We start from the raw sequence: 17,531 nt of genomic DNA, 5'->3' as shown, positions 1-17,531 counted from the left end.
AAGTAAAAGCACAAATTCACAGTTCAAATCTTACTATTACTATTCATAATTTAACTTACTCAAGTTTAAGTATATCCTTCTTTTTTAACATTCCTATCAACGCAAGGCTTATTGATCAATACCTCATCTCATGTTTTCATAGTTTATTTTACATCTTGGATTATTTGTTTTCCTTTCTTTTTTTCTAGTTATTTATTTATTAACCAATTTTTTTATGTATTTAGTCATATTACCACCCGATTCGTGGCCTATCCCCGTCAGTGGGTTTGTGCCATTACCTGAGGCTTCATCATCATCATCATCATTGCGCTGTTAGAACGATCATTTTGGCGAAGACGACAAGGTATACCAACGATACTTCTCTCTCCTTTTTGTATGCGTTCCTTGCGCTGTTAGAATGCTGTCAGCAGGACGAGCGAACTAGCCCAGATCAAGGCATTGCTCCCCATCTTTTCATTTGACGTGTCCGGTAGGCGACCGCGCGTATGTTGACCTTGATGACCGTCGCTACATCGCGCGCTGATTGCTTCTGTAATGACGCTTGTTTCATTCGAGGCATCACCGTTTTATCCGTCGCGTGGGGTCACGCGGAGAGAGGATATCTGTCGCTGCTATTCCTGAATGACTATTTAAAAGTAAAGAGTCAATTTGCGGTCGTTAATTGGAACGAAATAATTCCGTTTGTCACCGCTGTCACTGTATTCCATTATTACAACCTCGGAGCAGTAACTTTTCTTTTAACTTGTCTGTATGTGTGTCCATAACTACGATCGATTTGGCGCAAACAAGGAATGTCGGAAGGGAACAATTTCCTTGAAGTTTTCTTGTCAAGATGCGGATGTGGCAACCCTTTCCTTGCTTGTTAAATTGGCCACGGACAGCATTGTTCCAGCGGCACCGTCTGCTCGTTTTACGCTGAAAAATCGATGGTCTCGCAAAGCGTGTTGCGCTGTCTTCTTGTGGGCGTCGAACTAGTTTGTGAGGTCTTGCTGGTGGGAGTGAACAACTGTTTTCCCGTTACGTGTTGACTTAAGTTGCATGATCTGTACTACGTTTCTGCTGTCACCTTTAATTCACTCATTTAGAGGCTTCCCTCTGCGGCCGTATAACAATCAACGGAGAGCGCTCGTAACTGTATTACGTAGGGCATATGTTTGTATGAACCACTTTGGTGATATTTGTTAAATCTCTGAAACAGCAGTGCAATAGTCTGATAGTATTTCTTTAATAAAGTACAGAGTAAAGACACAGATAAAGGAGAGTTCATGCTGATTACTATTGAAGGAGAGGCTCAATTTTCGGGCATTCTAATCTTGTAGCTAAAAATTTATTGCTGCGTTCTGGAAGTATCAATTTTAGGCTGCTTGCAAACAAAACAAAATATGCTTCTAAGCCCGTGCTGTGTTGCTTACGACTGTAGTATGTGTTTCTAAGGAGCTGAGACGGCATTTTGATTTTTTACAAGCTGTTTTTTTTTGTTACAGGTTGTTCTAAAGCAAAAAATGGCTGATGACATTGAGTACTTGAAGTTGCCTGTGGAAGACCGTTGTCAGCGTAAGGTAATGCTGTTAGCTGAGGCCGCTGAGGCAGCTGAGGCCGGTGCTGATGGTGTGGATGGTGTTGAAGAGCGCGATGAGTGTGGTGTTGACAGTGGAGCTACTGTTGATGGATACGACCTGTTGGAAGCTGTTGACATCCTCTCCAAGCTTCCCAAGGACTTTTACGAACAGTGCCAGGCCAAAAAGTGGCAAGAGAGAAAAGAGGCACTTGAAAAACTTCTCGAGCTCACCAGCAATCCTGAGCTTGAACCGGGCGACTATGGTGATTTCGTCAAGGTGTTGAACAGAATAGTGGCCAACGACAGCAATGTCATGGTGGTGGCACTTGCGGCCAAGTGCTTGGCAGGGCTGGCAGCCGGTCTGGGGCAAAAGTTTCACCCATATGCAAATTCGTGCATCTCCACATACATAGAAAAGTTCAAGGAGAAGAAACAGAATGTGGTGATGGCTCTGAGAGAAGCACTGGACAATGCATTCCAGGCCACAAATTTGGATGCAATCGTAGATAAGGTGACACGAGCTCTGGAGAACAAGAATCCTCAGATAAAGGCAGAGACGACCCTGTTCTTGGCACGTGTCTTCTCAAGGTCCACACCAGCTGTGTTGAACCAGACGCTGCTGAAAGCATTGGTGACGTCTTTGCTCAAAACTCTGAATGACTCTGACCCAGCAGTGAGGGAAACTGCTAGCATAGCTTTGGGAACAGCTATGAAAGTGGTAGGGGAGCGAGTGTTGACACCTTTACTTGGTGACCTGGACAATCTCAAAATGGAGAAGGTAATGGCTCTTTCCTTCTTATACCCCTTGCTGCACTGATTCATTCATAAGCATTGAGAGTGCAACCATACCTACATATGAGGCCTATTCTGTGTATTGTTAGCCCAGGATGGTGTTCTGGTCTGTGCTTTGTGCCTGAGCTGCTCTAATTGTTGTAGGCTAGCTATTCTCGCCTACTCTCCTTTTTTGTCTTGTGGTCCTGCACTGTGTATCGATCATGACATGCCAATGGACCAGTGTTTGCAAACAAGCTTGTAGTTCATGAGAATTTCGTGCTTGCCGAGTTGGTCAAAGACTAAGGGATGATTATTAGGGCAACGAGGAAACAGACTGAACCCATTGGCAGCTCAACAATGTTGTTAACTTATTAAGAACATCTGTGAAAACTAGACAAATCCAATTATTGAAATGGACCTTAAAGGGGCCCTGAAACACCTTTTGAACATGGTAAGAAAACATTGATGATCTATTGTAGGGGTTGCCGTGAATATAAGCCAGATAATACTGTACTGTATGCAGCAGAGAAAGTACAATCTCTTGCCAAATACATTGATAAATCTCTTGCGCTAGCTTCCGCAGTGTCATCGAAAGCAGCTGGACCCACAAACGCCATTGCCTGATTTTGAGATTTCAAGACCATTCTCAGTAATATGTATTTGCTAATTTTGAGTTAACTAAATAAAAGATGACTATGTCTGCAATCTCATGAGCAAAAAAATATATTTCATCTTTGCACTGCGTATAGCTGTGTTTGCTTTGCATGGCCTCCGAGCTGCCACACAATGCTGTGACAAGCCTTTTCGCTGCCGCAAGTGACGCTCGAGTTTTGGCCATAGCTTCACCCTCTTGGCTTCGCAGTGTAGCATCTAACGTGCTTGCAGAGACGAAAGGAGAGAGAAAGCTGGCTATCGGGTGGGATAACTCTACTTATAGTTGAAGGATTTGAAAAATTTTTGTAGCATGAGATTCGTCAAACACAGTCTTTTAATAGTGAGGTCATCATATGATTAGTAAGAAAAATGTTTCAGGGCCTCTTTAAATTTACTTTTATTTAGCTACGTGCTCAACAGTGTCATTCATAAAAATGTCGATATTGAGCAGCAGTACCAGATGTTTGGGTCACAACACCCATAGGCTTCATCGCTCTCTTGGGGAATGTGGTGATCATATTCTCTCCACTGTGAAAACTATTCCTTTTGTTTAGGCAAGCCCTTATTTTTTCCTCAATAGAGGTGCATCTCAAGAACACACGCTGACCTGGTTAAAGCAAAGTACTAAACGCCAGTCTTAAACCATAAATTTACCTTTAACTGGCAGCCCAGTAATATTTCTGAGGTATTGTATCTTGCTTAGCTTTTGGAGAAACATTTTCATATTTCATTTGCTGTCTTTGTGCAATTTTTTGAAGTATTAAAGCAGTATACAATTCTAGGCCAAGTCTTTTGTATCGTGTCAGTTAAAGGGTTAATAAAGAAGTGGGTGGAACAGGGCAGACACTGTTCCTTCCTCCAAAGTTTTTATTTCCTCATTGCGCTAATATGCACTCCTAACAACCATGGCCTGCAATGCCAGCACCCTCATGGACCAGGAGGGACAGTCTCTGCTGTCAGCTTGGTATGGCACTGAAGAGAGGTGTTCTTGCTCTGTACTGACCCTTTCTTTTATACCCTCGTCAGCTAGCAGCGTTGGCTAGTCGCTGGTGCTGATGAAACTTTGTCTGTCCTCCTTTCCTTTCCCACAACTAAGGAATGAAAAAAACCTTGCGGTGTCGCACAGTGCTGTATCCTTGCCCTGCATGCGTCGGCACATATCTGGTGTTGACTGCATGCTTGCATGGGCCTGCGAAGAAAATTGGGTTGTTGTATACATGCAGACTTAAAAGCTGGCACTGAGTAGCTTGAGTATAGCATGGGCACGAGAGATAATTTCACTGGACCAAGCGACTGCGATTTCGTGGTCTCTGCTGGTACTTTTTTAGCTATGAAAAAAGCCTTACTTGAGTGCAGCACCAGTCTTGCATATTTGACCAGTGATTTCTCCGGTAGTCCTGCCTTGTGAGCTGTCGCACACTTTAATTTTTACTTTCCACCAATTTGTAGAACCAGTGAGGGGGGCAGTACTAAGAAATTTATCACATAACGGCACCATGCAGTTTCAGCCATAGTGAGCTGTTTTGTTTGCTGGCTACAACTGTGTAGCCCCCACCACAGTACAGCGAAACTTGTGGAAAATTTTGTCTGCTGCTCGCGCAGGGGTAAGCAAGCACAAGCACCTACAGCTACCAGACTAACATTAACCTGTTCACTTTTAATGTGATTATTATCCCATTCCTGAATTAGTACAGTGTGCCAGCTTTCAATCATTCTCATTTTCAGATGTTGAGATGTGTCGCTTGAACATCGCATTTCAGGTCAAAGAGTGTTGCGAGAAAGCACAGATGGTTGCTGCACCACCTCAAAAGGCCCCCCGCAAGCCTGCTGCAGCTGCTTCCCCAGCCAAGCATAAAGCAGAGGCGAAGCCGGAAGTGCCTGAGGAAAGGAAGGCCACAACTGCCGTGGCCAAGCCTCGTGGTGGTGCCCGTCTTGTTAGACCAGGTGCTGCTTCTTCCACTGCACCGACGTCTGCACCTGCAAGAGCAATGCAAAGTGCCAAAGCGTCTGGACCTGCGAAAGCACCGTCAGGCAGCAGTGCTTCTTCCAAGGTTTGTGCCACCTGCCATGGTAGCTCAGTGGTTATGGCTTTAGGCTGCTGAGCTGAAAGTTGAGATCCATCCTGGCTGCCTCGGCTGCATTCCAATGGGGGCTAAATGGGGAAAACAAATTTTAAGTCGCAACCATTGGATGATAGGCAATAATCTTGCAGGGTCATTACTGCAGTTTCTACAGGATGCGGAGCTGGAGCCTTTCATTTTGCTTTCTTTTTTTCTCATATACCTTGTGACAAGTCCTCCGAGAAGAAAAAAAAGAATGGAGGGGGAAAACCCAGGTGGGTAAAATTATCTAGAGTACTCTCCTACAACGTGCCTCATCATTCTATGGTTTCGGCACATCAGCACCCAGAGTTTAATTTAAGGTCCGTGCTTCATTATTCCACTTTACATACTGTAGTGGTTCGGTGACAATGATATTCTGCCGTTCAGCTCAAACTTGGTTGTGAATTCAATTCTCGGCCGTGGTGGCTGCATTCCAATGGCATACCTGCCATGTCTCCTGAATTTTACAAATTTGAGCCTGTTTTACAATTCTACAAACGTTGGAGCAAGTTTCACGAATATTCTGTTCGTGAAAATCTATCAGAAATCGGTCTTTGTACCTTCCATTGCAAGTCTCTTGATGTTGAAGGCTGCAAACTTGCTTCGAACAAGCTTATACAAACAAGTTCTTGAAGCAGGTGAAATTGGCAACAGCTACGTTGCCGAAATTGTCCCTGTTATTTAGAAACAGTTTGTTGCTTGTCAGTATTTTCTCTTCCAAGTTTTCTGCTGCTCAGTGGACTGCGTCTAAAGCTACATCCTCGTTACTCTAGTGTGTATGTGTCCCTGAAAAGACATGCGTGATGGGAAGCTTTTAAAAAAGAATGAAGCGTGCTATCTCCCTCCTTTTGCCCCTTCCAGTTTCCGCGAGATTTTACGAATTGTAAAGTTCATAGGCTGGCATATATTCAATAGGAGGCAAAGGACAAACATGCTTACTCACTGCACTTTGGATGCACATTGAAGAAAGCAAGTGGTCAAAATATCTGCGGAGCCCTTCACTACAGCACCTGTCGTGGCTTGTGTTGCAATGTTAAACCCAATCAATCGTTCCTCTTTTGCTTTGTTTTCTGTAACCTTAAGGCACACTGTCAAGGAAAACAGCACGTTGACATGAAATGTTTGGTGCTACTTCTGTTTGACCCGTTTTATCCTTGGCAGGCAGGCTCTGATGATGTATGGGGTTTTATGGCGCAAGGGCCAGATATGACCAAAGTGCGCCATACACATGGTGATCGGTTTCCAATGAATTGTTCGATGAGTGCGTTCATTACGCGAGCAAACATGGTATATACAAGAAGCTAATTTGGTAACTCCATATTTTTTTTTTGAGTACATGCCATTTGGTGTGGCTAGTAAGGTGTCTATTTTGTTGCAGGAATAACGCAAGGAGTTTCTTGTGGGCAATCCTGGGTCGGGATAATGTGGCGAGTCTATTCCACTCCTTTTCGCACTTTATCAGTAGATTGAACAGTACCCTGTAGCCAGGGCAGTATTAGCTTAGTATAATATTAGCATTAGCTTCAGCTGAACATTGCTTACGGTCTGCTCAACTCTTATTTCCAAACTCGAGCACTGCAGAGAACAGTGATTTCGCACTTGTGATAAATGTCTCCCGGAGACGCAAGTGACAGGTACTCAGCTTGACTTTAAAACTGCAACAAAGCCAAGTGGATGCACCACCCCTCGGCAGGGGAGTGAAAGGCAGCAATCTGCGTCCTGCTGCTGGCATGAGCGTTTGCGCACGTGTACTAGCAATCCTGTTGAACAGCTGCATGCAAATTCTAAAGATGCACCCATTTCAGCACAACAAATTAGATATGTTAGGTTGACTCTTGATTGGCTTGATTCTGCCGGTGTATTGGAGCATGGCGTCTTTCTGAGGTGAAAAGGGGATCATGTTACTGTAGTGCTGCCGGTTTTTAGGAAAAGTGCATGTATGCAAACTGCCAAACAGAAATATCACTAAAAACATTGGGCGCTGCACAATATATTTCATTAAAAAAGTTGTGGTCACTGACCAACCCTAAGTGAAAAATCCCTAAGCCAACTGCGATTTCAAAAGCCGTAGTCGTTGTTAGAAGCGGTCACTGGGCGGCAGCGAGACGACTGGGAAGAGCGCAGAATTGGGCTTGTGTCTACTTTGTCGCCCTCCAGAAAAGCCCGGAAGGGAATCCAGCCATGGACCATTATGGCCTGCGACTGCGTTACAACGTGCTACCGTCGGTGCCTTGGCGGGGTGCGTGTGCCTTCGTTAAACGCTTCTGCGGTGGGCCGGGAGCCAACTGCGACTGCAAAACACGTATTCGTTGTTGGAAGCGGTCACTTCGCGGCAGCGACACGGCCGCAGAGAGCGCAGAATTGGGAGTTCGTCTACATTTTCGCCCTCCAGCTAAGCCCGGAACGAAATCCAGCCATATACCACTGTGGCCTGCGACTGCGTTCCAACGTGCTACCTTGGCTGCCTTAAAGGGGGGCGTGTGCCTTTGTTCAACGCGTTTGCATTGGTGCCAGGAGCCAATTAAGACTACAAAAGACGTAGTCGTTGTTGGAAGCGATCACTTGGCGGCAGCGAGATGACCGTAGATGGCACAGAATAGGGCGTGCGTCTAGATTTTCGCAATCTAGAAAATTCCGGAACGGAATGCAGCCATAGACCACTAGGACCTAAGACTGCGTTGCAACGTGCTACCGTCGTTCCTTGGCGGGGTGCGTGTGCCTTCGTTAAACACTTCTGCGCTGTGCCGGGAGCCAACGGCAACTACAAAGAACGTATTCGTTGTTGGAAGTGGTCAATTGGCGGCAGCGAGACGACCGGAGAGAGCGCAGAATTTGCGTCTACTTTTTCGCCCTCTACAAAATCCCGGAACAAAATCCAGCCGTGGACCATTGTGGCCTGCGACTGTTTCAACGTGCTACCGTCGTTGCCTTCGCGAGCCCGTGTGGCTTCGTTCAACGCTTCTGCGTCTGTGCTGGGAGCCAACTGCGATTTCAAAAGATGTAGTCGTTGTTGGTAGCGGCTACTAGGCTGCATTAAGGGCAACATGTTTGCAGATGAAATTGCCGCATCCATTGCAACGAAAGCTGGCAGCTGTCCCGTAGGTATCTCTGCATCAGACTTAAAGCCATTTTTGCTCAAAAAACTTGGAAGGCATTGGCAACACAAGTGGGACACCGAAACCTCGAAGAAACTAAATTCAATCGAGCTACAATTAGGAAATTTGCCACCGATAACGAAAATAAGACGAATCGAGGTCATTTTCTGCCGCCTTCGGTAGGTCATACGTATGTCACGCACTTTTATCTCTTGACCGGTAACGAACCTCCCATATGCTGTAGATGTGGCGAGACACTAACCGTCCTCCATGTCTTGCTGGAGTGTAGGGAAATGGAAACTGAAAGGAAAAAACACTTCACTCTAGTCTACCGACAGAACATTCCTTTTCATCCTGCAATGTTGCTTGGTGCTGACCCATTTTTTCACAGAAGGTCAGTTTTTAACTTTCTGCAAGATGTTAATTCATTGCAAGTTATAGGCCGAAGAGATTCGTAGCGTAGCATCTCACCAGACGCTGCTGCTGCGATAGCAACATTTTATCGAGCACGTGCACAGGCCCTTGCATTTGAGGGCTTCTTGAGGTAATAGTGCTATTGGTATTTACATATTTTATTCCCTCCTTCCATCAGAACATATCTTTTAAATTCATAATGCATCTGAAAAGTCATTGTGACAATTTTAATAGATAAATATTTATTTTGCGATTGTCTTTAGGCCCCTTTACAGCCAGTTTCCATTGTTATAGCCAACCACGACGCCATTGATCATTATTTGCATCACCGAATCCATTAAAACATTGCTTGGCGCTCTTTCGCCATTAGTGGCCCTTGCGCCATAAAACCCCACATATCATCATCAGCTGTATTAACGCTCGTTTCATCCGAGGCATCACCGTTTTATCCGTTGCGTGGGGTCACGCGGAGAGAGGATACCTGTCGCTGCTCTTCCTGAAGGACCATTTAAAAGTAAACACTCAATTTGCGGTCGTTAAATGGAACAAAATAAGTCCGTTCGTCACCGTTGTCACTGTTTTCCATAATTTCAACCTCGGAGTAGTAACGTTTTTTTTTCTTGTTTGTGTGCGTATCCATAACTACGATCGCTTTGGCGAAGACGAAAAGGTATACCAACGACCCTTCTTTCTCCTTTTTGTATGCGTTCCTTGACATTATTTGGCCCGTTTCAGAATAAACGTAATTGCGACCAATGCTTCTTCGTTTCAAGAGAAGGCAGGTGTGGGTATCTACTCACCATCCCTCAATTCGTCTTTTTCACTTCGCCTACCAGATTACACATCAAGTTTTCATGCCGAACTTCTGGCAATAGTTCTTGCCTTGCGAAAATTACTCATTCATATTACAAGAATTATTATCGTCACATATTCTCTCTCTGTATGCAGCGCACTTACTGCGTCTACAAAGTCGCCAACCGGAAACACGTTTTATTTATTAGCTCCACCTCACGTAAGTTTAGTGCATATAGTATGGGTCCCTGGCCACCGAGACATTCATATTATTTAAAAAGGCGATTCCTTAGCAAGAGCTTCTTTAGCAGGTCCTGTGCTATTTGTGCTGCCGGCTACTGCGCACATTACTGCAGCCAGATATCGGAAATTTTCTTTGAGCGAGGACAAAAAAGCTCTGTCATTAGCAAAATCTACAGATATTTTACACTTAAATTATTCTGGGAACCGGCAATGGTGTCCTAACCGGAAATTTGAAGTTTCATTACCTAGGCTGCATTGCCGTATTCCACCACTTAATTTTTACTTGCACAGATGTGGTCTGGCAGTATCCCCTCTATGCTACCTCTGTAATGAACCAGAAACTATAGATCATTTTTGATTATCATGCCGGCGGTTTTCTAATCATCGAAAACTATGTCTAGAGATTCCACTTGAAAATTTAGGATTACCTTTAAGCAGCACTGTTATACTCTCCCTTGGAGCAACAGTTTTGGCATATAGCCACAGGAACGTTTGCCTAGCCATTTATAATTTCCTATGTGGCACAAAAAGAATGCCTTGTTAATAGTTTTTAGTTTTAAGAATTGATTTATTTCTACTGCAGTTTAAAAAATTCAAAAAGTAAAAGCACAAATTCACAGTTCAAATCTTACTATTACTATTCATAATTTAACTTACTCAAGTTTAAGTATTTCCTTCTTTTTTAACATTGCTATCAACGCAAGGCTTATTGATCAATACCTCATCTCACGTTTTCATAGTTTATTTTACATCTTGGATTATTTGTTTTCCTTTCTTTTTTCTAGTTATTTATTTATTAACCAATTTTTTTATGTATTGAGTCATATTACCACCCGATTCGTGGCCTATCCCCGTCAGTGGGTTTGTGCCATTACCTGAGGCTTCATCACCATCATCATCATTGCGCTGTTAGAACGATCATTTTGGCGAAGACGATAAGGTATACCAACGATACTTCTCTCTCCTTTTTGTATGCGTTCCTTGCGCTGTTAGAATGCTGTCAGCAGGACGAGCGAACTAGCCCAGATCAAGGCATTGCTCCCCATCTTTTCATTTGACGTGTCCGGTAGGCGACCGCGCGTATGTTGACCTTGATGACCGTCGCTACATCGCGCGCTGATTGCTTCTGTAATGACGCTTGTTTCATTCGAGGCATCACCGTTTTATCCGTCGCGTGGGGTCACGCGGAGAGAGGATATCTGTCGCTGCTATTCCTGAATGACTATTTAAAAGTAAACAGTCAATTTGCGGTCGTTAATTGGAACGAAATAATTCCGTTTGTCACCGCTGTCACTGTTTTCCATTATTACAACCTCGGAGCAGTAACTTTTCTTTTAACTTGTTTGTATGTGTGTCCATAACTACGATCGATTTGGCGCAAACAAGGAATGTCGGAAGGGAACAATTTCCTTGAAGTTTTCTTGTGAAGATGCGGATGTGGCAACCCTTTCCTTGCTTGTTAAATTGGCCACGGACAGCGTTGTTCCAGCGGCACCAACTGCTCGTTTTACGCTGAAAAATCGATGGTCTCGCAAAGCGTGTTGCGCTGTCTTCTTGTGGGCGTCGAACTAGTTTGTGAGGTCTTGCTGGTGGGAGTGAACAACTGTTTTCCCGTCGCGTGTTGACTTAAGTTGCATGATCTGTACTACGTTTCTGCTGTCACCTTTAATTCACTCATTTAGAGGCTTCCCTCTGCGGCCGTATAACAATCAACGGAGAGCGCTCGTAACTGTATTACGTAGGGCATATGTTTGTATGAACCACTTTGGTGATATTTGTTAAATCTCTGAAACAGCAGTGCAATAGTCTGATAGTATTTCTTTATTAAAGTACAGAGTAAAGACACAGATTAAGGAGAGTTCATGCTGATTACTATTGAAGGAGAGGCTCAATTTTCGGGCATTCTAATCTTGTAGCTAAAAATTTATTGCTGCGTTCTGGAAGTATCAATTTTAGGCTGCTTGCAAACACAACAAAATATGCTTCTAAGCCCGTGCTGTGTTGCTTACGACTGTAGTATGTGTTTCTAAGGAGCTGTGACGGCATTTTGATTTTTTACAAGCTGTTTTATTTTGTTACAGGCTGTTCTAAAGCAAAAAATGGCTGATGACATTGAGTACTTGAAGTTGCCTGTGGAAGACCGTTGTCAGCATAAGGTAATGCTGTTAGCTGAGGCCGCTGAGGCAGCTGAGGCCGGTACTGATGGTGTGGATGGTGTTGAAGAGCGCGATGAGTGTGGTGTTGACAGTGGAGCTACTGTTGATGGATACGACCTGTTGGAAGCTGTTGACATCCTCTCCAAGCTTCCCAAGGACTTTTACGAACAGTGCCAGGCCAAAAAGTGGCAAGAGAGAAAAGAGGCACTTGAAAAACTTCTCGAGCTCACCAGCAATCCTAAGCTTGAACCGGGCGACTATGGTGATTTCGTCATGGTGTTGAAGAGAATAGTGGCCAACGACAGCAATGTCATGGTGGTGGCACTTGCGGCCAAGTGCTTGGCAGGGCTGGCAGCCGGTCTGGGGCAAAAGTTTCACCCATATGCAAATTCGTGCATCTCCACATACATAGAAAAGTTCAAGGAGAAGAAACAGAATGTGGTGATGGCTCTGAGAGAAGCACTGGACAATGCATTCCAGGCCACAAATTTGGATGCAATCATAGATAAGGTGACACGAGCTCTGGAGAACAAGAATCCTCAGATAAAGGCAGAGACGACCCTGTTCTTGGCACGTGTCTTCTCAAGGTCCACACCAGCTGTGTTGAACCAGACGCTGCTGAAAGCATTGGTGACGTCTTTGCTCAAAACTCTGAATGACTATGACCCAGCAGTGAGGGAAACTGCTAGCATAGCTTTGGGAACAGCTATGAAAGTGGTAGGGGAGCGAGTGTTGACACCTTTGCTTGGTGACCTGGACAATCTCAAAATGGAGAAGGTAATGGCTCTTTCCTTCTTATACCCCTTGCTGCACTGTTTCATTCATAAGCATTGAGAGTGCAACCATACCTACATATGAGGCCTATTCTGTGTATTGTTAGCCCAGGATGGTGTTCTGGTCTGTGCTTTGTGCCTGAGATGCTCTAATTGTTGTAGGCTGGCTATTCTCGCCTACTCTCCTTTTCTGTCATGTGGTCCTGCACTGTGTATCGATCATGACATGCCAATGGACCAGTGTTTGCAAACAAGCTTGTAGTTCATGAGAATTTCGTGCTTGCCGAGTTGGTCAAAGACTAAGGGATGATTATTAGGGCAACGAGGAAACAGACTGAACCCATTGGCAGCTCAACAATGTTGTTAACTTATTAAGAACATCTGTGAAAACTAGACAAATCCAATTATTGAAATGGACCTTAAAGGGGCCCTGAAACACCTTTTGAACATGGTAAGAAAACATTGATGATCTATTGTAGGGGTTGCCGTGAATATAAGCCAGATATTACTGTACTGTATGCAGCAGAGAAAGTACAATCTCTTGCCAAATACATTGATAAATCTCTTGCGCTAGCTTCCGCAGTGTCATCGAAAGCAGCTGGACCCACAAACGCTATTGCCTGATTTTGAGATTGCAAGACCATTCTCAGTAATATGTATTTGCTAATTTTGAGTTAACCAAATAAAAGATACTTATGTCTGCAATCTCATGAACAAAAAATATATTTCATCTTTGCACTGCGTATAGCTGTGTTTGCTGTGCATGGCCTCCGAGCTGCCACACAATGCTGTGACAAGCCTTTTCGCTGCCGCAAGTGACGCTCGAGTTTTGGCCATAGCTTCACCCTCTTGGCTTCGCAGTGTAGCATCTAACGTGCTTGCAGAGACGAAAGGAGAGAGAAAGCTGGCTATCGGGTGGGATAACTCTACTTATAGTTGAAGGATTTGAAAAATTTTTGTAGCATGAGATTCGTCAAACACAGTCTTTTAATAGTGAGGTCATCATATGGTTAGTAAGAAAAATGTTTCAGGGCCTCTTTAAATTTACTTTTATTTAGCTACGTGCTCAACAGTGTCATTCATAAAAATGTCGATATTGAGCAGCAGTACCAGATGTTTGGGTCACAACACCCATAGGCTTCATCGCTCTCTTGGGGAATGTGGTGATCATATTCTCTCCACTGTGAAAACTATTCCTTTTGTTTAGGCAAGCCCTTATTTTTTCCTCAATAGAGGTGCATCTCAAGAACACACGCTGACCTGGTTAAAGCAAAGTACTAAACGCCAGTCTTAAACCATAAATTTACCTTTAACTGGCAGCCCAGTAATATTTCTGAGGTATTGTATCTTGCTTAGCTTTTGGAGAAACATTTTCATATTTCATTTGCTGTCTTTGTGCAATTTTTTGAAGTATTAAAGCAGTATACAATTCTAGGCCAAGTCTTTTGTATCGTGTCAGTTAAAGGGTTAATAAAGAAGTGGGTGGAACAGGGCAGACACTGTTCCTTCCTCCAAAGTTTTTATTTCCTCATTGCGCTAATATGCACTCCTAACAACCATGGCCTGCAATGCCAGCACCCTCATGGACCAGGAGGGACAGTCTCTGCTGTCAGCTTGGTATGGCACTGAAGAGAGGTGTTCTTGCTCTGTACTGACCCTTTCTTTTATACCCTCGTCAGCTAGCAGCGTTGGCTAGTCGCTGGTGCTGATGAAACTTTGTCTGTCCTCCTTTCCTTTCCCACAACTAAGGAATGAAAAAAACCTTGCGGTGTCGCACAGTGCTGTATCCTTGCCCTGCATGCGTCGGCACATATCTGGTGTTGACTGCATGCTTGCATGGGCCTGCGAAGAAAATTGGGTTGTTGTATACATGCAGACTTAAAAGCTGGCACTGAGTAGCTTGAGTATAGCATGGGCACGAGAGATAATTTCACTGGACCAAGCGACTGCGATTTCGTGGTCTCTGCTGGTACTTTTTTAGCTATGAAAAAAGCCTTACTTGAGTGCAGCACCAGTCTTGCATATTTGACCAGTGATTTCTCCGGTAGTCCTGCCTTGTGAGCTGTCGCACACTTTAATTTTTACTTTCCACCAATTTGTAGAACCAGTGAGGGGGGCAGTACTAAGAAATTTATCACATAACGGCACCATGCAGTTTCAGCCATAGTGAGCTGTTTTGTTTGCTGGCTACAACTGTGTAGCCCCCACCACAGTACAGCGAAACTTGTGGAAAATTTTGTCTGCTGCTCGCGCAGGGGTAAGCAAGCACAAGCACCTACAGCTACCAGACTAACATTAACCTGTTCACTTTTTTAATGTGATTATTATCCCATTCCTGAATTAGTACAGTGTGCCAGCTTTCAATCATTCTCATTTTCAGATGTTGAGATGTGTCGCTTGAACATCGCATTTCAGGTCACAGAGTGTTGCGAGAAAGCACAGATGGTTGCTGCACCACCTCCAAAGGCCCCCCGCAAGCCTGCTGCAGCTGCTTCCCCAGCCAAGCATAAAGCAGAGGCGAAGCCGAAAGTGCCTGAGGAAAGGAAGGCCACAACTGCCGTGGCCAAGCCTCGTGGTGGTGCCCGTCTTGTTAGACCAGGTGCTGCTTCTTCCACTGCACCGACGTCTGCACCTGCAAGAGCAATGCAAAGTGCCAAAGCGTCTGGACCTGCGAAAGCACCGTCAGGCAGCAGTGCTTCTTCCAAGGTTTGTGCCACCTGCCATGGTAGCTCAGTGGTTATGGCTTTAGGCTGCTGAGCTGAAAGTTAAGATCTATCCTGGCTGCCTCGGCTGCATTCCAATGGGGGCTAAATGGGGAAAACAAATTTTAAGTCGCAGCCATTGGATGATAGGCAATAATCTTGCAGGGTCATTACTGCAGTTTCTACAGGATGCGGAGCTGGAGCCTTTCACTTTGCTTTCTTTTTTTCTCATATGCCTTGTGACAAGTCCTCCGAGAAGAAAAAAAAGAATGGAGGGAGAAACCCCAGGTGGGTAAAATTATCTAGAGTACTCTCCTACAACGTGCCTCATCATTCTATGGTTTCGGCACATCAGCACCCAGAGTTTAATTTAAGGTCCGTGCTTCATTATTCCACTTTACATACTGTAGTGGTTCGGTGACAATGATATTCTGCCGTTCAGCTCAAACTTGGTTGTGAATTCAATTCTCGGCCGTGGTGGCTGCATTCCAATGGCATACCTGCCATGTCTCCTGAATTTTACAAATTTGAGCCTGTTTTACAATTCTACAAACGCTGGAGCAAGTTTCACGAATACTCTGTTCGTGAAAATCTATCAGAAATCGGTCTTTGTACCTTCCATTGCAAGTCTCTTGATGGTGAAGGCTGCAAACTTGCTTCGAACAAGCTTATACAAACAAGTTCTTGAAGCAGGTGAAATTGGCAACAGCTACGTTGCCGAAATTGTCCCTGTTTTTTAGAAACAGTTTGTTGCTTGTCAGTATTTTCTCTTCCAAGTTTTCTGCTGCTCGGTGGACTGCGTATAAAGCTACATCCTCGTTACTCTAGTGTGTATGTGTCCCTGAAAAGGCATGCGTGATGGGGAGCTTTTAAAAAAGAATGAAGCGTGCTATCTCCCTCCTTTTGCCCCTTCCAGTTTCCGCGAGATTTTACGAATTGTAAAGTTCATAGGCTGGCATATATTCAATAGGAGGCAAAGGACAAACATGCTTATTCGCTGCACTTTGGATGCACATTGAAGAAAGCAAGTGGTCAAAATATCTGCGGAGCCCTTCACTACAGCATCTGTCGTGGCTTGTGTTGCAATGTTAAACCCAATCAATCGTTCCTCTTTTGCTTTGTTTTCTGTAACCTTAAGGCACCCTGTCAAGGAAAACAGCACATTGACAAGAAATGTTTGGTGGTACTTCTGTTTGACCCGTTTTATCCTTGGCAGGCAGGCTCTGATGATGTATGGGGTTTTATGGCGCAAGGGCCAGATATGACCAAAGTGCGCCATACACATGGTGATCGGTTTCCAATGAATTGTTCGATGAGTGCGTTCATTACGCGAGCAAACATGGTATATACAAGAAGCTAATTTGGTAACTCCATATTCTTTTTTTGAGTACATGCCATTTGGTGTGGCTAGTAAGGTGTCTATTTTGTTGCAGGAATAACGCAAGGAGTTTCTTGTGGGCAATCCTGGGTCGGGATAATGTGGCGAGTCTATTCCACTCCTTTTCGCACTTTGTCAGTAGATTGAGCAGTACCCTGCAGCCAAGGCAGTATTAGCTTAGTATAATATTATTATTAGCTTCAGCTGAACATTTCTTACGGTCTGCTCAACTCTTATTTCCAAACTCGAGCACTGCAGAGAACAGTGATTTCGCACTTGTGTTAAATGTCTCCCAGAGACGCAAGTGACAGGTACTCAGCTTGACTTTAAAACTGCAACAAAGCCAAGTGGATGCACCACCCCTCGGCAGGGGAGTGAAAGGCAGCAATCTGCGTCCTGCTGCTGGCATGAGCGTTTGCGCACGTGTACTAGCAATCCTGTTGAACAGCTGCATGCAAATTCTAAAGATGCACCCATTTCAGCACAACAAATTAGATATGTTAGGTTGACTCTTGATTGGCTTGATTCTGCCGGTGTGTTGGAGCATGGCGTCTTTCTGAGGTGAAAAAGGGATCATGTTACTGTAGTGCTGCCGGTTTTTAGGAAAAGTGCATGTATGCAAATTGCCAAACAGAAATATCACTAAAAACATTGGGCGCTGCACAATATATTTCATTAAAAAAGTTGTGGTCACTGACCAACCCTAAGTGAAAAATGGATGTTTCGGCACTTGGGGGGGGGGGCTTATGTTCTCACACACGCAAACGTGGGAACAAGGATGGGTTTTGAAACATTTTTAACCTTGGCTTGGTTGGTGATTGCAACATCTTTATCATGTTACCTGACCAGATGACCTTTCATTGCACCGTTGATTAAAATAGTTCGAAAGG

At 44.4% G+C, this 17,531-nt stretch overlaps 1 protein-coding gene across 1 annotated transcript in view; it reads left to right on the top strand.

Annotated features, from left to right (window-relative positions):
* The first annotated feature begins 440 nt into the window (after positions 1-440).
* Positions 441-17,531, top strand: part of LOC135917098 (protein mini spindles-like) — a 74,228-nt gene continuing 57,137 nt past the window's right edge. Inside the window, exons 1-5 of the mRNA XM_070529270.1 lie at positions 441-469; positions 1,485-2,336; positions 4,747-5,037; positions 11,714-12,565; positions 14,977-15,267. Coding sequence (XP_070385371.1) covers positions 1,503-2,336; positions 4,747-5,037; positions 11,714-12,565; positions 14,977-15,267 — 2,268 coding nt within the window. The 5' untranslated portion in view covers positions 441-469; positions 1,485-1,502. The remainder of the gene's footprint in view (positions 470-1,484; positions 2,337-4,746; positions 5,038-11,713; positions 12,566-14,976; positions 15,268-17,531) is intronic.

Source organism: Dermacentor albipictus, unplaced genomic scaffold (assembly GCF_038994185.2).
Source record: "Dermacentor albipictus isolate Rhodes 1998 colony unplaced genomic scaffold, USDA_Dalb.pri_finalv2 scaffold_19, whole genome shotgun sequence".
NCBI lineage: Eukaryota > Metazoa > Arthropoda > Arachnida > Ixodida > Ixodidae > Dermacentor > Dermacentor albipictus.
Note: the sequence above shows the minus strand (reverse complement) of the source record. Positions and strands in the feature narration are given on the sequence as shown.